Source organism: Sciurus carolinensis, chromosome 9 (genome assembly GCF_902686445.1).
Source record: "Sciurus carolinensis chromosome 9, mSciCar1.2, whole genome shotgun sequence".
NCBI classification, from domain to species: domain Eukaryota; kingdom Metazoa; phylum Chordata; class Mammalia; order Rodentia; family Sciuridae; genus Sciurus; species Sciurus carolinensis.
Window position 1 is genome coordinate 55,724,426 of NC_062221.1, and position 25,736 is coordinate 55,750,161.

Here is a 25,736-nt window from a genome sequence, read left to right on the forward strand (position 1 = left end):
ATGCAAAATACTTGCCAAAGGGACTAGGGTTGTGGCTCGGTGGTAGAGTGCTTGCCTAGCATGGGTGAGGCACTGGGTTCGATCCTCAGCACCACATAAAAATAATAAAGGTATTGTGTTCATCTACAACTGAAAAAAAAAATACTTACCAAAGGCATCCTCAAATGATCCCCTGAAACCAACCTGTTCTCCTTGAGAATTAAATGTTAGAGTTGCTCATTCAGTAATAATACCACCCGACCCCTGAGCCTGAGGCCTGTTTGGGTTTCAAATGAACTTCAAGAAGACAAAGATCAACCTGGCTTGTTGTAAGGAAAGATTTCACTACCAACATTAAATCTGCAGTCTGTGTGTCTGCATCTTTGTCTCAGAAGATTTCAGAAATGTTTCAGTGTTATATCATCCCTAATCTCCTCCCAAATACATTCCCTCTTCTCATACCAACTGAGACAGAAGAGGAAGTTCCTACAGTGTTTCTGTTTCTAGGGGATGATCTTTTTTTTTAATTTCATGGTATATGAGACTATCAATGCTCCAATTATTTCAGATATCTCATAATATTTTAATCTACATGCATTGTCACTAAAACCAACACTATAAAATCAAAACTCCTAAATTATGTAAATTTTACATATCCAGTGCTAAACCAGGGGTAGAATAAGGATGGAGGTATTCCAGAGCAACTGTAAGCACAAAGCTATTGAGTAAGTAGAAAGTCACTTGGCATTGCCAGTGGAGATGAGCAAGTGTGAAGTCCTTGGTTCAAATGAGAAGGGCAGGAGTGGATTCAGAAGTTTTCTGTTTTCTAGCCTCCTTGAGTCTGATACTATTTGAGTATTAAGCCTCTTACCTTTTTAAAAAAATTTTTTTAATTTGTTCTAATTAGTTGTACATGACAGTAGAATGCATTTATACATTTTGATAAATCATACATAAGTGGAGCATAATTTCTTATTTTTCTGATTATACATATTGTAGGGTCACATTGGTCAGACATTCATATATGTACATGAGGTAATAATGTCTGTTTCACTCTACTATCCTTCTTACCCCCATAACCCCTCCCCTCCCCTCTCTTCCCTCTGCCAAATCCAAAGTTTCTCCATTCTTCCTTGCTGCCCCCCATTATGAATCAGCATCTACCTAACAGAAAACATTTGGCCTTTGGTTTTGAGGGATTGACTTACCTTGCTTAGCATGACATTCTCCAACTCCATCCATTTACCAGCAAATGCCATAATTTCATTCTTCTTTAAAGCTGAGTAATATTCTATCATATATATATTCCATATTTTCTTATTTTTATGTTTTTATTCATTGTACACAAATGGTGTACAACTTTTCATTCCACGCTCTTCAAATAGAGCACTAATCTCCAGAATTTATAAAAACTCTAAAAACCTTACACCAAGAATACAAATAACCCAGTCAATAAGTTGGACTAAGGAACTGAGCATACACTTCACAGATTTACAAGCAATAAACAGATATATGAAAAAATGTTCAACATCTCTAGTAATAAGAGAAATGCAAATCAAAACTACCCTAAGATTTCATCTCACCCCAATTAGAATGGCTATTATCAAGAATACAGATAACAATAGGTGTTGGCGAGGATGTGGGGAAAAAGGTACACTCATACATTGCTGGTGGGATTGCAAATTGGTGTAGCCACTCTGGAAAGCAGTATGGAGATTCCTTAGAAAACTTGGAATGGAACCACCATTTGACCCCGATATCCCACTCCTTGGTCTATACCCAAAGGACTTAAAATCAGCATACTACAGTGATGCATCACATCAATGTTTATAGCAGCTCAATTCACAATAGCTAGATTGTAGAACCAACCTAGATGTCCTTCAACAGATGAATGAATAAAGAAACTGTGGTATATATACAAAATGGAATATTATTCATCTATAAAGAAGAATAAAATTATGACATTTCCAGGTAAATGGATGGAGTTGGAGAATATCACGCTAAGCGAGATAAGCCAATCCTAAAAAACTGAAGGCCGAATATTTTCTCTGATAAGTGGATGATGATACATAACGGCAGGGAAGGGTAAGGGAAGAATGGAGGAAGGATGGATTGTGTAGAGGGAAATAAGGGCTGGGAAGAGGGTTGGGGGAAGGAAAGATAATGGAATGAGATGAACATCATTACCCTATGTACATGTATGATTACACAAACTGTAAGCCTCTTATCTTTAAAAATAGGTCCCTATAACAGTAAGGCTCTGACACCATAACTCATTAACATTCTAAAGTTGTTAGCAGATTTTTTCAAGTGAACTCAATCTAGTGCGCGAGACTGTCAATACTTTGGATCTGTATTTACTTTTAAGGCAAGCAAAAGCTTCTGCTCCAGGACGCATTTCAGAAAAGTCCTGTGAAAAGTAAAACATGACTTGGATGGATGCTACTTAAGCTTGTATTTATTCCTGCTTTTCCTTTTCAGCAGTAGTGAAATCCCAGCATTCATATGAGTCTTTTAATGTAATAAATCTCTAGTGTCATGGCCCCATGCATGACAAAATTGGCCATTATTTAATAATGTTTTAAAAGAAGTGTTTTCCTTAGTGGGTTGGATGAGACTGGTAAGGGGGGAAACCAAAAATATTGAGTACTGGTGTTTTATGTATCTAAGCTCATTTAATTCAAGTGAAAATTCTATGGGATCATTATTACAGGTCCATAATCTCTTATCTATGACTCATGGAGTGGGCTGGGGATATAGTTGGTAGAGTGCTTGCCTTCGAGCACAAGGCCCTGGGTTCAATCCCCAGCACCGCAAAAAAAATATATGACTCATGGAGCCAGATGATTTCAGAAAGGTAATATAGTACATAACCTTAGACATGCAAGGAAGTTCAGAGGAACTCCCTGTAATCAGCTGCATTAACATATCTGTGGCAAAATCTATGAAATTCACACAAAATGGGATAAAATGAGTTTACCTTATACATATGAAAAGTATTTGCAAACCATTTTGATACCTTTTACATTTCTGAGTTGTGGATAAGATATTGAGACCTGAATTGTCTCCATTTTATAGATTAGAAAACTGACTTAAAAGAGCTAAGTAACTTGCCAAAGTTAGCAAATGGTGGAGGCAGGATAAAACGAGGCATTGTGAGGATCGTAGAATGAATTGGACATTAATACCCTATGCACATATATGACTACATGACTAGTGTGATCCTGTATCATGTACCACTAGAAGAATGATAAGTTGTACTCCATTTATGTATGATGTGTCAGAATGCATTCTATTGTCATGTAATAACTAATTAGAACAAATAAATTACATTTGAACTATTAAAAAAAACTGGGCATTTAGCCTATTCTGCTAAGCTGCCTCACAATTGCTGTTTCCAGTGTGTAGCTAATGCCTCAGTCACATCGGAAATTGCAAGTTGAACTCTACAGGAGGCAGCAAACAAAATCTCTAATTGCCATTTAGAATCATGATTTTCATTACTACTAATGATCTGGATATTTTCTTTATTTCTCTTTAAAGTGTTTTAGTGACTCACACAGATGCAGTAAAAATTTCAGATTTTGGTACATCTAAGGAACTCAGCGATAAAAGTACCAAGATGTCTTTTGCTGGCACAGTTGCATGGATGGCACCAGAAGTGATACGGAATGAACCTGTCTCTGAAAAAGTTGATATATGGTGAGTGACGATGTTATATGGTGGGAAGGATCAGAAGAGGAATTAGGGTGAATATTTACTTAGTAAATCATCAGTTTGGAGGATGCTCAGAAAATATGCTGACCTTTCCGGAAAACTAAAAGATCACTTCAAATGACCATTTAGTATAGTCTTCCTGAAATGTATTGCATAATTCTCACCTTTTTGAGTAAAATACATTAAACAAAACTTTTCCTAAGCCAGGCATGGTGACATATATGACCCTATCTCAAAAAAAGGACGGGGGAGTTTGGGGATGAAGCTCAGTGGTAGAGCATCCCTGAGTTCAATCCCCAGTACCAGAAGAAAAACAAAAAAAAACCTATTCTTAATGATTCACATCATCATTACACATATTTGTAATGTACTTTGTTGTGATACAGTTTTGTGCTTTAGACCTATTTGAAGTGTATGAGGCTATTTGCCTTTTTATTGAATAACTCCTATGGGCTATGCTTTTGTTTTTTAATCTTTATCAACATTTCCTCTGAGGTCATAAGCCCTTACTTTTAGCATTATTTTCCCTGTAATTGTTTTTTCCCCATCCTTAAAATTGGCTACTGAAAACTTTTAGGCTTTAATAAAATAATAGCATATGTTAAAGTTGCATATAGCATCAGTATAAATGGAATAAAATATAGTATTCATAATTTTGATCATTACCAAAGTATCCTCCTTAGGGATTATACCAATTCATGTTCCAACCAGAAATGTATAAATGTTTTCTCAACAAAATATGCTATGTTTTTGTACTTTTAACTATTGTGTAGGTCAAAAAATAGCATCTTGAAAGCAATTTTTATTTGCATCCCTGCTGTTCTAAGTAAGGTTATACATTTTTATATGTTTGAGTCATTCATAATTTCTTATTTGTGAACTATTGACAACCTTTGCTCAGATTTCTGATCTTTATTCTTATCAATTTATGAACCTTTTTTATGTTAAGGAGATTTGCCTTTTATATAGATGAATTGCAAATACTTTTTATATTTTGTTATTTTGATTATAGCATTTTCTTCTCATGCCAAAAAAATTTCTAAGGTAGCCTAATTTATCAACCTCTCCTTTTGGCTTCTGGATTTCATGGTTAGAAAAGCCTTCATCAGCCGGGCGTGGTAGTACACGCCTGTAATCCCAGCAACTTGGGGGGTTGAGGCAGGAGGATCTCCAGTTTATAGTTAACCTCAGCAGCAGCGAGGCACTAAGCAACTCAGTGAGACCCTGTCACTGAATACAGAATAGGGCTGGGGATGTGACTCAGTGGTCAAGTGCCCCTGAGTTCAATCCCTGGTACCAAAAAAGAAAAGAAAAGCTTTCATCACTAAGATTGTTTTAAAAAAAAAAAAAAATTCTAACGATTTCTTTTAGGATTTTTTATGGGTTTTTTTTTTTGCATTTAATTCTTTGATTTGTTTAGAATTTATCTTGATATACAGTGAGAGATAGATTTAATTTTTCCCCTACTTGTCCCAACAGCAATTATTAACTAATCAATTCTCCCACTAGTTTATGATGCCGCTTCTATTATACATTCAGTTCTTGAATGTATTTGGTTAATTTCTAGATTTCAATTCCAGGCCATTAGTGTGTTTGTCTATTCATGCACCAGAGTTAATTATTGAGACTTTATAATGTCTTAATATCTGGAAATGTTGGTTACCCTTCATTGATTTTTTTTCAGAAGTTTCCTCAATTTTTCTATTTTTTTAATAGTAGTATTCTAATTTTAAAACTGGACATAAATATTAGTTTGATTAAAAATTAAAATATAAACCAGTCATTCTGAAATGTCTTCTGTACATGTTCCTGGTACTATTATGTAGGTCTTTTGGAGTGGTGCTTTGGGAGCTGCTGACAGGAGAGATCCCCTACAAAGATGTAGATTCATCAGCCATTATTTGGGGTGTTGGAAGCAACAGCCTACACCTTCCAGTTCCTTCTACTTGCCCTGATGGATTCAAAATCCTTATGAAACAGACATGGTAAGAAATAACATTTCTTCCAATATTCTCGTTACTTTCTTCTTCAAAGGCGTAATACAACTTCTCTAAACAAGCATGGAAGTCTGTAATGTGTGTTTGTAGTCAACCACCTGATGGTGGAAAGACTAGATAGAGCCTTGGAGTTTGAGACTCTTGATTTCAAATGCTGACCCTGCCTTTTTCTATCTGTTTGCTTTGGAGCCTGACATCAATTATCGGTTTTCTTGTAGAGACAGCCCTTCCTTATGGAGTTGTGTTGTGATTAATTAAAATTTATAAGTGAAGAAATTGTTATGATATCTTGAAATAGTAGGCCCTAGTTAATGATAGCTACTAATACTTTACCAGTCCTAATAGACTATTATCAAATAGGCCTCTGCTCCTAAATTTCCATTTCATCAATAGAGGTATCTCCAAATTGCCTTTTCTGTTTGCCCTTCAGTACATCAAAACTATCTGTGATACAACTATTTTGGAGTAAAACAAAAATGTATTTCATTAAGTAGAATAAAATCTTTATCTTCCTGGACATAACTTCTGAAATGCACAAGCTGTCTTTTTTACTTTTAGGCAAAGTAAGCCTCGGAATCGACCTTCTTTTCGGCAGACACTCATGCATTTAGATATCGCATCTGCAGATGTACTTGCCACCCCACAGGAAACTTACTTCAAGTCTCAGGTAAGCTCAGAAACTTTCTAACAGATGCTACTGAACAGACAGGGAACTCTTAAGGAGACAGGTAACTCTTAGAAGGAGGCCATTCTCATTCTTATAACAATTAAATAACTATTTGTTGAACAATAATGATATGTCACACATATGGCATTTGGGAGTTTGTTAAGCACTTGATGTACATTATTTCATTTGAAAAAAACATATTTGAATGTTGTTCTTAGAATGGGTTCTGATAAAATTGTTGAAGAAAAAAAGAAGAAAAGAGGATGCAAAATACATAATGTACCTCCATTTGAATTGGAATCATGGCTGACCTTCATGAAAGCATTGCTTTCCTTGAAGCAGAAAAGCTGAAATACAGAGGAAAGACATTGAATACCAGAATGAACCCATGAAACAATTAAGCCCAGAGAAAACCTTTTATCTAATTCTGTGTGTTACCTAGTAGTAGCTCCAAATAAAATATAATTTAATGTATCTATTTGCCTTCACAGTACTAAAACTTCCCAAAACTTACGGTTTAAAACAGTAAGCATTTATTTAGATCTCCATTCTGTGAGATGGCGTTTTGTGCTAGGTTATTCTTCTGCTACCTTTGACTGGGCTCTGTTCACATGTCTGCAGGCAGTTACCAGGTCAGCCAGGAGGCTGGCTAGCTCTAGACAGACTTATTTACAAGTCTGGGGAAACTCTGACTGTTAGCTTGGAGCACCTCGGTTCTCCTCCACATGGCCTCTAATCCTTTAGCAGGCTAGCATGGGCTTGTTTTTGCAGTTTCTAAGGAATAATAAATCAGAGACTTGTCCTATTAGTCAAAGTTCTAACATATTTTCTGTGATCCATGAACTTAACTTTTACCATAGCTGTGACTTTAAATAGTCAGACTTGCCCCTACAGTTTTTTTAGTGTTTCTGAGAAATTATTATGTAAGTAAAGTGTTTGTTTTTAGAGAAAATAAAATGATTAAGAGGTTGACTTCATGACAGTTCATGTATTCTTTGATATGTACTCAGATAATTTCCCTTAGAATTATTAAAACCAGTCTGTTCAAATACATGCAGGTATGAGGCACTGGATAAGAAATCTTTCAAATGTCCTTTTCCTGGTATTCAGAAAAGACTTAGTCCTTTTGCAAAATGAAAGAGAATGATATATCATGACGTAGTCAATCTTTCAAACCATTGCAATCACATCTTTGCTTCTTTTACAATGAAACTACATGTCCCAGTTTTTTAAAAATTTTAAAGTACTCTTAAGTGACAAGTCATTGAGACAATCAGTTCCATTGTACATATTTGGAAAACTTCAAATTCTAAACAGATTTTTACTGAAGTTCTCCCTAAATACCACTCTGAATCTAGTCCAACTTGAGCAACTAAGTACCAACAGTCAGTATCCTTAATGGGCCAACTTACTTTATTCTTGAAATACCCAAAGCATGAAGTATCTACACTGAGCTCAGGAAAGGTTCTTTTCGGAGAAAATAGGAGAGGAGAAAATGTAGTACATTGGGCATCTGCCTTAGTTGGGGCTACTACAACAAAATGTCGTAGACTGGGTAGCTTATAAACAACAGAAATTTATTTCCCATAGTTCTGAGTCTGGGAAATCCAAGATCAAGTTCAAAACACCAACAGATTTTGGGTCTGGTAAGTGCCCAAGTTCTGGTTTATTGATGATGCCGTCTCATTGTGTCCTCACATGACAAAGGGTGAACAAGCTCCCTCGTTCCTGCTTTCTGAGCAAACTTATCCCATTAAAAATAGGTAAGCCCTCATGACCTAAGCACCTCCCCAAAGGACCCCACCTCCTAATACCTTTACTTAGAGAGTTAAGATTTCAACATAATGAATTTGGAGTAGGGGAGATACAAACATTCGGACTATAACAGCACTTTTAATATTTATTAATTCATTCACATTTTTCTCCCAACATAAAATTTTACTTCTCCTTCAACAACCCCAAATCTGCTATTCTTGATAGTTTCAAGATTTTTTTTCAGGTATTTATAAGCTGATATGTCTCTGGGTCTGAAATTGAGACTATCTCTGACTAATGATAATAAATTATTTATGAACTGGCTAGTGAGTTACTAGGAAAAGCAATGGACATTGAATCTAAACCGCTGTCCTATCACTTTATACTATATGACCTTGAATAAGTCACTAAATTTTCTAAGCTCAGCTTACTCATCCAAACAATGAAGACAGTTGTATTTTCTCTTAGGGAGTTTTTGTGAGAATCAAATGAAAAGATTAAAATGTAGGTGCACTGTAAACTATTAAGAGCTGTTTGATTGTAAAATGTTATTCGCCTCCAGCAAAGCCACACAAATTAAGCGTCCGTTGAGTTGTTACCTTCTGGGTGCTTTTTCTGATGAACTCCTGAGATGAATAAGATGGTAACTAAAAAAACTCTTAGTAATTGTGCTTTGACTTTATCCTGCCCCCATAGGGAAGCTCTGATTGTTTCACGCTCACAGGGCTTTGCTCTTGCTAGAGCAGTATTATACCTGAGGCCTTGCCTCCTCCCGCCTGCTGACAAGATGTTCTCAGCGTCATTCTCAATCAGTGGTTATTAGCTCCTGATCTGCACCTTTCACCAAAACTGTCACTCAGGAGTGCTGCCAAGTGTCCAGCTGAGCCCTTCCTGAGAAAAAGGGCTTCATCTGCAGCAGCAGCACGTGTGTAAAGATGCCGTGCATATAGAACAGATGACAAAGCAACCATTTCAGCACAATGTAAGATTCTGCCAAGGCTGTTACTTCATTCCCAGACAATCACTCGTTTCTCCAAGGAGGCAATTAATTGCTCCTGGTATTCAATTGCATTTCATTTGAGTCTTTAGAAAGCAGCCTTGTCCCACATCCTGGTTGCTCATGTGCTCGGCTTCTAAACTCTCACACTTGCCTCTGCTTTTGCACCGTTCCTGCTTCCTCTTGAGAGCCACTGTGTGTTAGTCAGTTTTTTATTGCTGTGACCAAAATACCTGACAAAACAATTTAGTCCATGGTTAGCCATCTCCAAAGCTCTGGGCCTGGGCGAGGAAGAACAGCATGGAAGAAGGATGTGGCAAAGGAAAGCTGCTCAGCTCATGGCAGCCAGGACGCAGAGAAAGAGGAGAGTGCCAGAGAGAAGACAAGGCCTTCTGGGACACACCCCCAGTGACCGTCCTTCCACTAGGCCTGGTGGTCTATTCAGCCATCAGTGGACTAATCCACTGATAAGGTCAGAGCCCTCATGATCCAATCACTAACCAAAAGCTCCACCTCGGAACACATGAGGCTTTGGGGGACATTCCAGATCCAAACCATACCACACTGTAACCACCCAGAGATTTAGGCGTTGAGAGTTAAAGAGGTGCTGCACTTGTCACAGGGCTAGCCTGTGCTGCCTATTAGTGAAACAATCGAGTGAGTAGGTACCACGGCTGTGGAGGCAGTAAGGAGCAACCAAGAGCTGGCAAAGGACCGAATCAGATGCCCTCTAAGGCTTTTCTGATCATCTATGATTTCCCACTCCTAAGCCCCCAGCATCTTACTTCTATATTCCTTGAACTAGACTGGAACTGGCTCAACTTTTTTTTTTCCTTTATGAAAATGATGGTAAAATCTATTACAAAGTTTACCATTTTAGCCGGGTTAAGTGTACAATTCAGTGACTTTCTTCATTAAATTCACAATGTTGTAAGTGGTCACTACTATTTCCAAAATTTTTCATCACCTCATTAAGCAATAACCCCCTTTCCCTCCTCTGACCCCTGGTAATCTCTATTCTACTTTCAGTCTCTATGAATTTGCCTATTCTAGATATTTCACTTCTGTGGAATCATAAAATATTTGTCCTTAGTGTAAGACTTGTTTCACTTAGCATATTTTCAAGGTTCATATATATTGTAGCATATGTCAGAACTTTATTATTTTTATAGTTGAATAATATTCCATTGTATAATACCATATTCTATCCATTCATCTGTTAATTAAACTTCATGTTGACATCTCTGTTATGGGAGATAAATATAATCTTTTTTTTTTTTTTTTTTTGGTATTAGAGTTTCCATCTACTGCATAACCAGAAGACTGGAAAAGATGGAAACGTTCTAAATGTCACAGATTTCCTAGGCCTTCTCTGGGACATAAAGGGGGTATAATTAATGTTAGTAATCCAAGTTTCACTTGATTGTTCCCTTAACACAGGACTCATTAAGCACTCCCCTCCTTCCATACCTACATATTACACATGCATTTTCAGGGAGTCCTCAGGAAGGAGGAGAGATCTCAAATAGCCTCACATTGTCATCTGCTGTCCTTTTTACTGACTCTGACTAAACACAGCCATCTCCCTTCTGGCATAGCTGGGCATTTCCATATTGGTGAGTCCTCACTGTTTTCTGCTAGAAGATTGTATCCCCAGTTGCCATCCATTGGATGCTGCCATATCCTTAAGTAACTGAGGTCATCCTCTGGGAGCTGCTATCCTCTGCTACAGCAGAGCTCTGGAGTTTCCAGGATTCCAAAGCTGCACATTGTTCTGTTTATGCAATGAGCTCTTCTTTTCCCTGTTGAGTTCACTCTGTGAAAGGTGGCTATGGCCTGATGTTCTACATGTATGTCAGGTAAACAAAGGGAAATGTCCCATCCACTTGTGTGACAGTGGCTTTGTTATAGGCCAAGCTGATGTACACTGTTCCCTCTCTCAGCAGCTCCTCAGTCTCTGCAAATTGACTTCTGCCCCACCTCCATTCCTTCAGATATGCCAGATAGGTCTGAATAGCAGGTTAAGTCAAATTGTAGCTCCTGGTAACATAAAGATTCTAAGTATATCAGATGAAACTCCAAATTATCTTCTATCAGGAATATGATACCTTTGAGGAAAATGCATTGTTGGTCAGTTTTTGGTGTTTTCCCATACATCTTGTTTGCTCTTCACAGGAGGGAATCTCCTTGTAGAAATCTAGTTTCTTATAGATTTCAAACTTCAGAAGGTTCTCTTTAAGTTTCCCATAATGATAAGCAAGATTTCAAGAGGTTTATTTCCTCTAGAATTAAAATCTGACTTGTCATATCTGATTCTTTACCACCAGAGGGAGATATTCCTTTTCTTTGTAACTTCTTTAAGTATTGTATTTTTTGTTTTTGCACAAAGAGGATGTTTTCAGGTCTAAATTTGATCCTCTCCTTTACCCTTATTTGTTCTAAAAGTTCTTGTTTATCATTCTTTGATCTCCTAAAGTTGAAATGCAGTTCCTATAATATGGTTTTGATCTGATGACTCAGAGAGCAGCATTACCTGGGGCTTAACTGAACTTTCATATACTGTTTAAATGCTGTCAAAGACTCTTACCCAACAATGGGATAGCATGTTCTTGATCTTGGCTTTCTGATGACATTCAGAAGGTTTGTTGCCTGCTCAGCAAAAGTCAACCAGCTGGTATAAACACCTCTCCAATCACCAACATATAGAGAGAACCTAGTATATTGTAAATAAGCAAGCAGGATGGTCATTTTCTAAATGATTATATTATTTCCTATATAAAAATTGATGTAAACATATAATTTGGGGAAAACAATTCACATAGTCACTTAAATATAATTTTTTCTATGACTCAGATTTTTTTATTGTGGTGAAAATACTTAGCATGAAATCCACCCTCTTGACAGAGTTTAAGTGTGAAGTACATAATTGTCAACTGTAGACCAATGTGGTACATTATATCTCTAGAACTTTTTCATCTTGCATAACTGAAATTTTATATAACCATTCATTAGCAAGTCTCCATTTCTGCACCCTTTCCCCAGCAGCCATCAGTCAACTCTCTACTTCTAAGAGTCTCACTATTCCAAATACCTCATACAGTGAGATCATACAGTTTTGTCCTTTTGCACCTGATTTTTTTAATTAATATAATGTCTTCCAGGTTCATCCGTTTTGTCACATATTGCAGAAGTTCCTTCTTTTTAAAGGCTAAATAATATTCCATTGTATATACCACATATTCTTTATTCAGTTATCCTTTGGTGGACATTTAGGTTGTTTCCACATCTTGGCTATTGTGAATAGTGCTAGGGACATAGCAGGGCTCATATCTCTTCAAGATCCTGATTTCAGTTCTTTGGGATAGAGTTGGGCACATGCTTGTAATCCCAGTGACTCAGGAGGCTGAGGCACAGGGATCAAAAGTTTGAAACCATCCTTAGCAACTTAGTGATACTCTATCTCAAAATTTTAAAAACTTAAAAAATAAAGAAGACTGGGAATGTAACTTAGTGGTAAAGCACCCCTGAATTCAATCCCCAGTACAAAAAAAAAAAAAATACTTGAAGAATACCCAGAAATGAGATTACTATTATCAAGAAAAAAAGAAAAGACAGTAAGTGTTGGTGAGGATGTGGAAAAATCAGAACCTTGTACACTATTGCAAACTGTACAGCTGATATGGAAAACAGTATAGGGGTTCCTCAACAAATTAAAAATGGAACTACATATAGTACAAAGATTTACTTTTTAACATACATGTGAAGGTAATATAATAGTTCTAAGAGAATATTATATAATTAGAGACAGTTACACATCTAGCTTTCACTAAAAGTTACCTTATTCTCATTATCTTCTTGGGATGGTAGTCTACACATAAAATAAACTTTTAATTGTTCTTTAGAAACTACCTGTAGAACATATATCAGCAGAGGTTTGCCTCCCTAAAATTTAGATAAAATTGGAAAGATAAAAATCCCGTGAAAAGTCCAGTGTTCTCTCTCACATTTATGTGAATTCCTGATAGATTTCTTGATTTCAAAGCCACTCTGGCTTTGCCTTCTTAAAATTCTTGACCCCCTCTTCTGCCATCCTATGGCTATTCCTTTGTCCTGTCATTGACCCAAATGTGAAATTCAGCACTTTTCCTTGATTTAAGAAAACAAACAACAAACAAAAACACTAATCCAAAGCCAGGGTGAATGCCAGAGACTTTACTGGCATTGTGGGAAATGGAAGTGGTTTAATTCTGAACAACTTAAATCCCATATTAGACATCCAGGCCTTGTCCTAAACATTTTGCCAGACTACTAAATTGTTTGGCTGTACCTTCTCCCTCCTCCTCCTCCTCCTCCTCCTCTCCTCTCCTTGTTTTTTCCCTCAATTCCCAATTTCTGTATAATTTCCCATATGTTTAGTCTCATTTCTGCTGTGTATGCCCTGGGGTCTTCTACTGCAAATATTTTTTCAAGGTATTTTTCTCTTAAACAAAGCACAGAAGGAATTCTGGTACCTGTTATAAGGATGATCATTTTCTCACAGACACATACATGTACCCATGTGGTTGTCAGAGCTGTTCTTTCTGGCCAGATTCTCGGCCACTATATTGACTTAAATTGAGCTCTTTTGTTCCAGGATGCCAGCTATGCCTGCATGCCAGCTATGTTGTTTCTGGTGGCCATAGCTGCAGGGAAACTGGGAAAGAGATAGCATCATATCCTAGAATATGGGGAGGGGCATGCAGATACAATAGCATGAGATATTTTGCTGTCAGCCAACTAATATTTCTTGAGTACCTTTTCTGACTAAGGTTCACGTAGGAAGCATGTAGAAAAAGCAACAAAAGCATATAGAAGCATGCAGGCAAAATACATTGCACCTGATCCTATGATTATACCAGGGATTGGAACACCTAGAATACTAACAAAATCAAGTTTTTCTCACGCAGGCTGAATGGAGAGAAGAAGTGAAAAAACACTTTGAGAAGATCAAAAGTGAAGGAACTTGTATACACCGATTAGATGAAGAGTTGATTCGGAGGCGCAGAGAAGAGCTCAGGTCGGCCAATCTCTCTCCTCTACCTCTTCCTACCTCCAGGTCTTTGGATATTGGCAGGAATGCTTCTTATGAATCACCAGTTTGTTTTCTACTCACCTTTCACCTCTGCTTGTTATTGTTATGCTCTTTAAAAGTTTCCCTAAGAGTCAGCTCTCCTGTGGAATCTAAAAGAGTCAGTCTTGTAGCAGTTGAGAGTAGAATGATGTTACCAGTGTCTAGGGAGAGCGAGGAAAGATGAGCGAAGGTTCTTTAAAGAGTACTGAGTTATAGTTAGAGAAGAGAAAGGAGGTCTGATGTTCTTGATCAGTAGGGTGACTACAGACAACAAGAATGTACTGTATACATATTTTTAATTAAAAAAGCTAGAAGAGGGCTGGGATTGTAGCTCAGTTGTAGAGCACTTGCCTAACACGTGTGAGGCATTGGGTTTGATCCTCAGCACTACATAAAAGTGAATCACTAAAATAAAGGTATTATGTCCATCTACAACTAAATTATATTTTTTTAAAAAGCTAGAAAAGATTTTGAATGTTTTTACCATAAAGAAACTAAAATTACCAGGCATGGTGGTGCACACCTGTAATCCCAGGAGGTTGAGGCAGGTGGACTTTAAGTTTAAGGCCAACCTTGGCAACAACTAGACCCTGTATCAAAAATCAAACAAAGCCAGGCATGGTGGTGCTTGCCTGTAATCCCAGTGGCTCAGGAGGCTGAGGCAAAAGGACTACGTGTTCAAAGCCAGCCTCAGCAAAAGCAAGACACTAAGCGATTCAGTGAGACCCTGTCTCTAAATAAAATATATAATAAGTCTAGGGAATGTGTCTCAGTGGTCAAGTGCCCCTGAGTTCAATCCCCAGTACCCCCAACCCCCCCAAAAAAAAGAGCTGGAACATACAGTGGTAGAGCACTTGGTTAGCATGCATGAGGACCTGGGTACATTCCCAGTACACCCCTCCCCGACACAAAGAAATAATAATTTTTTAAGGAGATACACATTTACCCTAATTTGAACATTATACAATTTATACATGTATCAGAACATCACAAGATACCTGTAAATATGTACAATTTTTTAATCAGTTTTTTTTTTTTAGAATGTGTCTTAGGCAGTTTTGAAATCCTGAATCTTTTTTTAAACTATTTTTAATTTGTTCTTTTTAGGTATACATGACAGTAGAGTGTATTTTGACATTATACATACATGGGGTATAACTTCCCATTCTTGTGGTTGTACATGATGTGGAGTTACACTGATCGTGTATTCATATATGAACAGAGGAAAGTGATGTCCAGTTCATTCTACTGTCTTTCCCATCCCCTTCCTTTTCCCCCATTCCAGTCCAGTGAACCCATACTCTTCCTCCTGCCTGCCTATTTTGAGTCAACATTGGCATATCAGAGAATATTCTTTTTAAGGATTGGCTGATTTCACTTAGCATGATTATCTCCAGTTCCATCCATTTACCAGCAAATGCCATAATTTCATTCTTCTTTATGACTGAGTAATATTCCATTGTGTATATGTACCACATTTTCTTTATTCATTCATCTATAGAAGGGCACCTAAGTTGGTTCCATAGCTTTGCTATTGTGAATTGAACTTCTATGAACATTGATGTGGCCATGTCACTATAGTATGCTAATTTTAAGTCCTTTGGGTATAAACCGAAGAGTGGGATAGCTGGGTCAAATGGTGGTTCCATTCCAAGTTTTCTGAGGAATCTCCATGCCACTTTATATAATGGTTGTACCATTTGCACTCCCACCAGCAGTGTATGAGTGTACCTTTTTCTTCACATCCTTCCAACACTTATTGTTGCTTATATTCTTGATAATTGCCATTCTGACTACAGTGAGATGAAACCTTAGAATGATTTTGATTTGCATTTCTCTAATTGCAAGAGATGATAAAATTTTTTATATGTTTGTTGATCAATTGTATATCTTCTTCTGTGAAGTGTCTGTTCAGTTCCTTAGCCCATTTATTGATTGGGTTATTGGTTTTTTTGGTTTTAAGTTTTTTGAGTGGTTTATATATCCTGGAGATTAATACTCTATCTAAGCTGAAGGGAGCAAAGATTTTCTCCCATTCTATAGGCTCTCTCTTCATGTTCTTGATTGTTTCCTTTGCTGTGAAGATTTTAGTTTTACACAGTCAGTACAATTTATTGATTATTAATTTTCCTTCTTGCACTTTAGGAGTCTTGTTGAGGAATTTGGTTCCTAAACTGACATGATAGAGATTTGGGCCGACTTTTTTTTCTAGTAGGCGCGGGGTCTCTGGTCTAATGCCTAGGTCCTTGATCCACTTTGAGTTGAGTTTTGTGCAGGGTGAGGGATAGGGGTCTAATTTCATTTTGCTACTTGTGATTTCCAGTTTTGCCAGCACCATTTGTTGAAGAAGCTATCTTTTCTCCAGTGTATATTTATGGTGCTTCTGTCTAGTATGAGATAACTGTATTTATGTGGGTTTGTCTAGGTGTTTTCTATTCTGTACCATTGATATTCATGTTTCTTTTGGTGTCAATACCATGCTGTCTATGTTACTATGACTCTGTAAAGTCTGGTATTGTGATACCTCCTGCTTCACTTTCCTTGCTGAGGATTGCTTTGGCTATTCTGGGTCTCTTATTTTTCAAATGAATTTCATGATTGATTTTTCTTTTTCTATGAAGAACATCATTAGAACCTTAATAGGTATCATATTAAATCTGCTTTTGGTAGTATGTCCATTTTGACAATAAGAATTCTGCCTAAGAACATGGGAGATCTTTCCATCTTCTAAGATCATCTTTAATTTCTTTTCTTTTAATGTTCTGTAGTTTTCATTGTAGAGGCCTTTCACCTCTTTTATTCGATTAAGTTCTAAATCATTTATTTTCTTTGAGGCTATTGTGAATGGGATAGTTTTCCTAATTTCTTTCAGTTGATTCATCACTGATATATAGGAATGCAATTGATTTATGGGTGTTAATTTTATATCTTGCTACTTTGCTGAATTCATTTATGAGTTCTAAAAGTTTTCTGGTGGAGTTTTTGAGTCGTCTAAATCTAGAATCATGTCATCAGCAAATAGTGATAGTTCGAGTTCTTCTTTTCCTATTTATATCCCTTCAATTTCTTCTTCTATCTAATTGCTCTGGCTAGCATTTCCAAGACTGTATTGAATAGAAGTAGTAAAAAAGGGTATCCCCATCTTTTTCCAGTTTTTAGAGGGAATGCTTTCAATTTTACCCCATTTAGAATGATGTTGGGAGGACTGGGGATATAGCTCAGTTGGTAGAGTGTTTGCCTCGCATGCACAAGGCCCTGGGTTCAATCCCCAGCACCACTAAAAAAAGAGAAATAGAATGATGTTGGCCTTGAGGTTCGTGTAGATACTTTTATAATGTTGAGGTATGTTCCTTCTATCACTAGATCCCTAGTGTTTCTAGTGTTTTGAATGGATGGTGTATTTTGTCAAATGCTTTTTCTACATCTATTGAGATAATCATATGATTCTTGTCTTTATGTCTATTGATGTGATATATTACATTTATTGATTTGTGTATGTTGAACCAACCTTGGATCCAAGATGAATTCCACTTGATTGTGGTACACTATCTTCAATATGATTTTGTATGCAATTTGCCAGAATTTTATTGAGAATTTTTACATTTATGTTTATCAGGGATATTGGTCTGAAATTTTCTTTCCTTGATGTGTCTTTGTCTGGGCTTGGTATCAGGGTGTGACTAGCCTCATAGAATGAGTTTGGAAGGGTTCCCTCCTTTTCTACTTCATGGAATAATTTGAGGAGTATTGGTGTTAGTTCTTCTTTATAGATCTTGTAGAACTCAGCAGAGAATCAGTCTGGTCCTGGGCTTCTCTTTGTTGATAGACTTGATGGTGTCTTCAATTTCATTGCTTGAAATTGATCTGTTTAAATTTTCCATGTCCTCATGATTCAATTTGAGTAAGTCATATGTTTCTAGAAATTTGTTGATGTCTTTGAGATTTTCTATTTTATTAGAATATAAATTTTCAAACTAGGCTCTGATTATCATCTGTATTTCAGTAGTGTCTGCCTTGATAGTTCCTATTTTAATCACAGATTTTAGTAATTTGGGCTTTCTCTCTATTCCTCTGTTAGGTTGGTTGAGGGTTTATCAATTTTATTCATTTTTTCCAAAGAACCAACTTTTTGTTGTGTCAAGTTTTTGGATTGTTTCATTTCAATTTCATTGATTTCAGCTCTGATTTTAATTATTTCCTGCCTTCCACTGCTTTTGGTGTTGATTTGTTCTTCTTTTTCTAGGGCTTTGAGATGTAATGTTAGGTCATTTATTCATTGAATTTTATTCTTTTAATGAATGAGCTTAGTGCAATGAACTTTCCTCTTAGCACTGCCTTCATAGTGTCCTAGAGATTTTGACATGTTGTATCGCTAATCCTCATTCACCTCTAGGTATTTTTCTAATTTCATCCCTGATTTCTAATGCTATCAATTCATCTTGCAATAGAGTATTATGTAGACTTCAGGCATTAGAGTAGCTTCTATTTTTTATTTTATTGTTGATTTCTAATTTCATTCCATTATGTTCTGATAGGATGTAAGGTATTATCTGTTTTTTTGTATTTGTGAACAGTTGCTGTGTGGCCTAAGATATGGTCTATTTTAGAGAAGGATTTATGTGCTGCTGAGAAGAAAGTGTATTCAGTCATTGATGGATGAAATGCTCTATATATGTCTGTTAAGTCTAAACTATTAATTGTATTCTTTAGTTCTATAGCTTCTTTATTTAGTTTTTGTTTGGAGGATCTATCCAGTGGTGAGAAAGGTATGTTAAAGTCACCCAGTGTTATTGTCTTTTGGTCTATTTGCTTCTTGAAATTGAGAAGGGTTTGTTTGATATAAGTAGATACCCCATTGTTTGGGGCATAAATATACACAATTGTTATGTCTTGTTGATGTATAATTCCCTTAAGCAGTATAAAATGTCCTTTGTCCCTTCTGATTAACTTTGGCTTGAAGTCCATTTAATCTGATATGAGTATAGAAATCCCTGCTTGTTTACAAAATCAATGTGAATGATATGTTTTTTCTCATCCTTTTATCTTCAGTCTGTGGATGTCTTTGCCTATGAGGTGAGTCTCTTGGAGACAGTGTATTTGGGGGGGGTCTTGATTTTTAATCCAATCTGCCCATCTGTGTTTTTTGATTGATGAGTTTAGGTCATTTATAATCAATGTTATTATTGAGAAATGATTTTTATTCCCTGTCATTTTAATCTTTTTCTTGTTTTTAATTTGAATTAGTTTTTCCTTTGATTGACTATTCTTCTAGCATAGTTCCTCCTTTTACTGATTTTCACTTTTATATTTCATTTCTTCATGAAATACTTCATTGAGAATATTTTCTAGTGCAGACTTTCTGGTTGTGAATTCTTTTAACTTTTGTTTATCATGGAATGTTTTTATTTCCTTGTCAATTCTGAAGCTTAATTTTGCTGGGTATAATATTCTGGCTGGCATCCATTCTCTTTCAGAGCTCCATATACATTTCTAAGACCTTCTGGCTTTGAGGGTGTGGGCTGAGAGATCATCTGAGATCTGGATTTCCCTCTAAATGTTACCTGTCGTTTTTCTATAGCTTCTGTTAAAATGCTATCCTTATTGTGTATGTTAGGCATTTTCATAATAATGTGCTTTGGTGTGGGTCTGTTGTAATTTTGTATATTGGGGGTCCCAAAAGCCTCTGGTATTTCATTTTCCACTTCTAAAATTCTTTAGGTTTGGGAAATTTTCTGATATTATTTCATTGAAAAAATTGTACATTCCTGGCCAGGCATAGTGTCTCATGCCTGTAAGCCAGCAGTTCAGGAGGCTGAAGCAGGAGAATCATGAGTTCAAAGCCAGCCTCAGCAAAAATGAGATGCTAAGCAACTCAGTGAGACCTTCTGTCTAAATAAAATACAAAATAGGGCTGGGGATGTGGCTCAGTGGTCAAATGCCCCTGAGTTTAATCCCCCATACCCAAAATAAAGATTTTACATTCCTTTTGTTTGTATCTCTAAGACTTCATCTATCCCAATTAATCTTGAATTTGGACTTTTCTGGTTATCCCATGTTTCTTGGAAGTTCTGTTCATGGTCTCTTAACATATTTTCTCCATGGTCAACTTTGTTTTCAAGATTATATGTTTGTCTTCATTGCCTGAGACTCTGTCATCCAAGTGATCTAGTCTGTTGGTGATGCTTTCAATTGAATTTTTAGTTTGGTTTATTGATTCCTTCATTTTGAGGATTTCTGCTTTTTTTTTTTCCCCCAGAATCTCTGTCTCTTTATTGAAGTGTTCTTTCACTTCCTGTATTTTCTCTCTGTTTTCACTCCTTATGCCATCCTTTACTTCACAGGTCAGTTTAACTAGGTACATTCTAAACTCTGACATTTCTTCCACTGTAGTGTTGATGGATTCTGTTATTGAAGTATCTTGGTTTGTTTGGGGTGATTATTCCCTTCCTTTTTTATGTTGTTTGTGTGTCTACCCATCTAACAGAATGGATCTGAGGCAGTCAAGTTTCTACCCTGTGTATTTACATTGTCCCTGAAGCTTTCCAGTTCCTCACTGTTTAGGGGGAGATGAATAATAACAGCCAGTGCAAACAATGTAGAGCATTAAACCAAATAGTTCCCACTATAACTTCTACAGTGTTAATTATCACAATAAACAGAAATGATATGATCAGTTATTGTCTACAATAAAAATAGCAAGTTTGCAAAAGGATTTACAATTTCAAATGGTGAACAGAGAGAGAACAGAAGTAATATAGGATACAATGACTATGAGGGAGAAGGAGAAGATAGAAGTAAAAAAAAAAAGGAAGAATGAAAGAGAGAACAATAGAGATTGGCTGTTAGGAGAAGAAAAGAGAAAAATAGAATCAAAGGAAATAGGTAAGAGAAAAAATACATATAAAGTAAAAAATCTTTAAAAATAAAAATTAGAGAATACAAAACAAAACTAAAATAAACTAATCAAACATCCTAGTCCTCTAAAAAACTGATCCATGAAAAATAACTGGCTTCAAAAATGCTAGAAATGAGAAAAAATATGAATATGTCCATGTACCTTTAAGGGCACAATTAAATAGAAAAAAGGAAAAAAGTTTTTAAAGAAAAAAAAAAATGTCAATGAAAAGTTAAAGAATTCTTTCCATTGAAGTTCAAGATCCTTAGCTTCTCTCCTCAGCAGTTTTAGGTGGGGTCATCTAGACTGTGATGCTCCCCCTCTGGATTGCTGGAGTGAGAGAGGTAATCTCCTAGGTGGGATTCGTGGAGGCAGGGTTTAGGCTTCGCTGTGCTCCAGGCTCTTTACTGAAGAGTTGAATCTGCAGTGCCACCTCCAGGGTTCAGTACTTGCTGGTCCACACTAGAAGACTCTATCCCAGGAGATCCCTTGGGTTCCACTTGTATGGTGGGAGAGCCAATCACCTGCAGGCCCCACATTTCCTGGTCTTGGGTTCAGTCTCCAAACCCAACCTCTCCTGCCTCCACCCTTCTGAATTCCTGACCAGATAGATGCCTATCTCCCAGCTGGTCCTGCAAGCAGTCAGATTGAATGGGAAGGAGTAGGACCAGGTGGGTTTCCATGGCCAGTTGTCCCTTCTCCATATTTGATTTTCTCCTGGTCACTTATGCACACTCTATGTCATGCAGTGTGTACTTACTGGGCCTATGTTTCAGGCCAAACTCAGGTTTGCCAGGAATCAGCCCCTTGAGCTGCCAGCCCCTGTGCTTCAGCTGCAGAATGATTCCTTCCTGTGTCCTCCAAGCACTGCCTGGAGAGATGGTGGCTTCTTTCCTGCACAAGGATATTGTGCAGCACACCTTTCAGGTTTACTGGGCAATGCCCTTGATCTCTAAATGCTCCATACCCAGACATGCCTCAGGCCTCCTAGAATGTGGGTTCTTTAATTCCCTTATCCTTTTACTATGCTCAGGGAGGGTCTGCTCTTGCCAGTGCTTCCCCGCTGGGGATTCTTCCTTATTTTATTATATTCAACCTCTTGAGTCCCTGATCTGCTTTGAATGTCCAGTTTTAAATTCCAGTAAAGTGCCCACCCACCTTTTTTTTCACTCACCTTGCTGAGAAGCTGCCTGTCTGCTTTCTTGGTTTCATGCCATGGAGCCTCCTCTAGTCCACCATCTCAAAAACCCCCTCCAGTTAATTTTATTTTTAAGTTTAAACAACAGCAACAAAAAGTTAGCTCTCCTTTATATCTATTTTTTTTAATCCTCTCCTCCAATATCCTTCTTTGTGATTTTCTTCAACCAAGAATCTCTGAGCACTGCTATTTGTTCATTCAGCTACCATCCTAGGTTCCATGGAAGGTCAGATAATTATAAGATTTAGTCCCTGGCCTCATGCACAGCCACTGTCTTAAGATAGTAGATTTCTATTAAAAACTACCCTAGACCTGGTAGTTTATAAACAAAAGAAATGTATTGCTTATAGTTCTGGAGGTGAGGAAGTCCAAGATCCAGGCACCAGCAAATTCAGTGTCTGGTGAAGATCTGTTCCTCATAGGTGGCACCTTTTCTGTGTCTGCATGATAGAAGGATGAAAGGATTCCCTCAAGCTTCATTTTAAGGGCACTAATCTCATAAATAAGGCTCTACCCTCATGATCTCAGCATCTCCAAGAGGCCGATTACCATCACTGGGGAGGGAAGGTTTTAATGTATGAATGGGAGGATACCAAACATTTAGACCAAAGCAACAAAGATGGAATCTGTGCCATGAATCAATACAAATAAATGATTATGAAGTTGGCTTTAAATTCATATTTCCATTAATGTATAAGTATATTATACTATATTCTAGTGCCAAATAAAGGCTACAAATTATATTCTGATTTTATCTGTGGCCCTCCTGGTTTTCTTTTCTTTCCTTTTTTTTTTTTTTAAACATTTTTTGTTGTAGATGGACACATACCTGTATTTTATTTATTTATATGTGGTACTGAGGATCTAACCCAGTGCCTCACACATGCTAGGCAAGTGTTCTACCACTGAGCTATAACCCCAGCCCTCTCCTGGTTTTTTATCCAGCTGGATGGGCCCCTAGGGATAAACTAAGTAGAAAGCTTGGATTTTCCCATCTTCCACTTTCTTATCTGAGTCATTGTTCAAACAAGGGAGCTTTAAAAATAGTGTCCTTGGGCATATGCTTTTGAAGTAAACTGTGCAGTGCATTTCGTTAGAGCAGAACTTTGTTCTCCCCAAAGTTAGTTGGCCTCACTGATCCTGTGTTTCCTTTGATAGACATGCTTTGGATATTCGTGAACATTATGAAAGAAAACTTGAGCGAGCTAATAATTTATACATGGAACTGAGTGCCATCATGCTGCAGCTGGAAATGCGGGAGAAGGAGCTCATTAAGTATGTATTCCGGCAGAGAAGGCCTTACTGATTTTAGTCTGTCAATCAACAGAAATTACTACTCTTGCATGTTGCTGCCACTCAGAATTGGAAGATATTTTATTCATTCACCCAACATTCCTCAAGGAAGTGCTATGTCTAGGTCTCTGGCCTGATCAGGCAAACACATAAGTGAGGTTGGTGCAGAGCTGGTTAAAGGAAAGGTGACCTGGACTGGCGTTTTTTATACGTCACTCTACTGAGTGGTTCAGAGGGTATGCACATTCATTTCAAGAACTCGGTGTGATTAAGTGGGAGCTTACTGCCCCTGGGGAAGTAAAGTGGTTGCTGAAAATACTTCAAGATATTCCTAATCATGGCCAGAAACCCCTGGGGTCCTGACCAGAGCGGCAACTACTAAAAATAAGAACTTTGGCCATTGTGTTGTATGAAGGAAGAGAAAGGCAGCAGCTAAGTCTGTGAGCTGAACAGCAGAAGTTCAAATCAGGTTAATTTGAATTTAGTATCTTCATTTTTATTATAATCATTAGCCTTGTTATTCAAATAGCCTTTACCTGTTAAGTGTGGCCAGAACTCTGGATAGAGTTGCCTGTGAAAACACTCTGCCCATCTTTTCTGTCTTCCCTGACTGCTGTGTGTCTTTTTCTTTCATCCTACAGGCGAGAACAAGCCGTAGAAAAGAAGTATCCAGGGACCTACAAACGACACCCTGTCCGTCCAATAATCCACCCCAATGCCATGGAGAAACTCATGAAAAGGAAGGGTGTGCCCCACAAACCTGGGGTGCAGACCAAGCGGTGAGACACCATTCCCACTTGACATTCAGAGAAATGGGAAGATATCCCCAAAAGCACACACTCAGAGTATGGTATATGTGGCCGCTTCTGTAACTCATTGATAGCACGCTTGGCTTTAGATAAAACAGAATAGGAAGGGGAAAGAGACAAATTAGAGTCTAGAAATCTAGTTTTTACTTTTGGAGACATAGTACTAAACAGAGGAGAGAGAGATACAGTGGGGACTAGGCAGCCCGGGTTCAAATCCCAGCCCTGCTTCGTCAGCTCTCTGACTTGAGCAATGCCATTCAGCCTCTTCCAACCCTATGGGTAAAAGGTATGATTATAGCTCATGGGATTTCTTTTAGTTTTTATGACCCCTAGAACACAGAATTCAGTTAATCATAATTCTTTATTTATAACACAATGATTCAAGCATGGCCTACTTTTATTTATACTTTAAGGTAGTTATTTTTAATAATGAAATAACTCAATACCAAAAACAAAGGCAGGTGCTTTGCTCATTACCTATATCTAACCATATTATCCCCCTCATTCTAACTCTACATAGGATTTTTGTGAAGTTTATATAATGTGAAATCACCTTTCAGGTGTTCAAAAAATAGCATTTTGAATAGTTAAAAAAATCATCCTTTCCAATTTTTATAACACATTTGCCTTTTATTAGTTTAATCTCTTTTTTTAGTTGTAGATGGACACAATACCTTTATTTTATATATTTATCTTTTTGTGGTGTGAGGATCAAACTCAGGGCCTCACACATGCGAGGCAAGTGCTCTGAGCTACAACGCCAGCCCCTATTGGTTTAATCTTTACATGCTTAGATGCATGAAACCCTGGGTTCAATCCCCACAACCAAAAAAAAAAAAAAAGACATACTTTTTTACTCCTTTTTTTATTGCCAAACTCTGTGGAGCCTTAAAACTCCCAAATAACAGAGAATTGACTCTGTCCTAGATAAGTTAATGTAAAGGAAAGAAATGTTCTAAGTGTGGGGTGTAGACTCAATAGGAAGATTTGAAGTAAATGCAGTAAGAATAAACGTAATGAGAAAACACAAGCCAGGAATTATTTTAAGCCTGTCAGAATGATGGCTGTTCTACCACAGCAGGACTAATGTCAGTCTAAGTTATTAATGAGTAACAACAACACGGATTAAGTCCAGTTTTGCTTTTACTTATTGCCTCTGACTATCTTCTGGTCAAATTGGAAGAAACTCTTCAGGTGGCACCTGGCACAACCCTCAGGGCAATCCCAGGGTCATCATTTCTTTTCTTGTGCTAACAAGGGACAAAGTCTACCTACTGCCCTGGTTCTGCCTACAGTTTTACAACCAAGGAGTGTGTTGG

At 37.3% G+C, this 25,736-nt stretch overlaps 1 protein-coding gene and 1 non-coding gene across 5 annotated transcripts in view; both read left to right on the forward strand.

The window, feature by feature from the left end:
* Map3k13 (mitogen-activated protein kinase kinase kinase 13) overlaps positions 1–25,736 on the forward strand; it is a 154,273-nt gene that overhangs the window by 110,491 nt on the left and 18,046 nt on the right. For all 4 annotated transcript variants that reach the window (XR_007110165.1, XM_047563794.1, XM_047563796.1 and 1 more), the window contains exons 5-10: positions 3,523–3,681; positions 5,523–5,681; positions 6,252–6,360; positions 14,059–14,168; positions 23,474–23,590; positions 24,250–24,387. Coding sequence is in view for 3 of the 4 variants with exons in the window: in XM_047563794.1 (XP_047419750.1) it covers positions 3,523–3,681; positions 5,523–5,681; positions 6,252–6,360; positions 14,059–14,168; positions 23,474–23,590; positions 24,250–24,387 (792 nt within the window). In the remaining variant the exon portion in view is untranslated. The remainder of the gene's footprint in view (positions 1–3,522; positions 3,682–5,522; positions 5,682–6,251; positions 6,361–14,058; positions 14,169–23,473; positions 23,591–24,249; positions 24,388–25,736) is intronic.
* Trnaa-cgc (transfer RNA alanine (anticodon CGC)) lies at positions 17,430–17,502 on the forward strand. The gene has a single exon. It is a non-coding gene; the product is annotated as a tRNA-Ala (tRNA).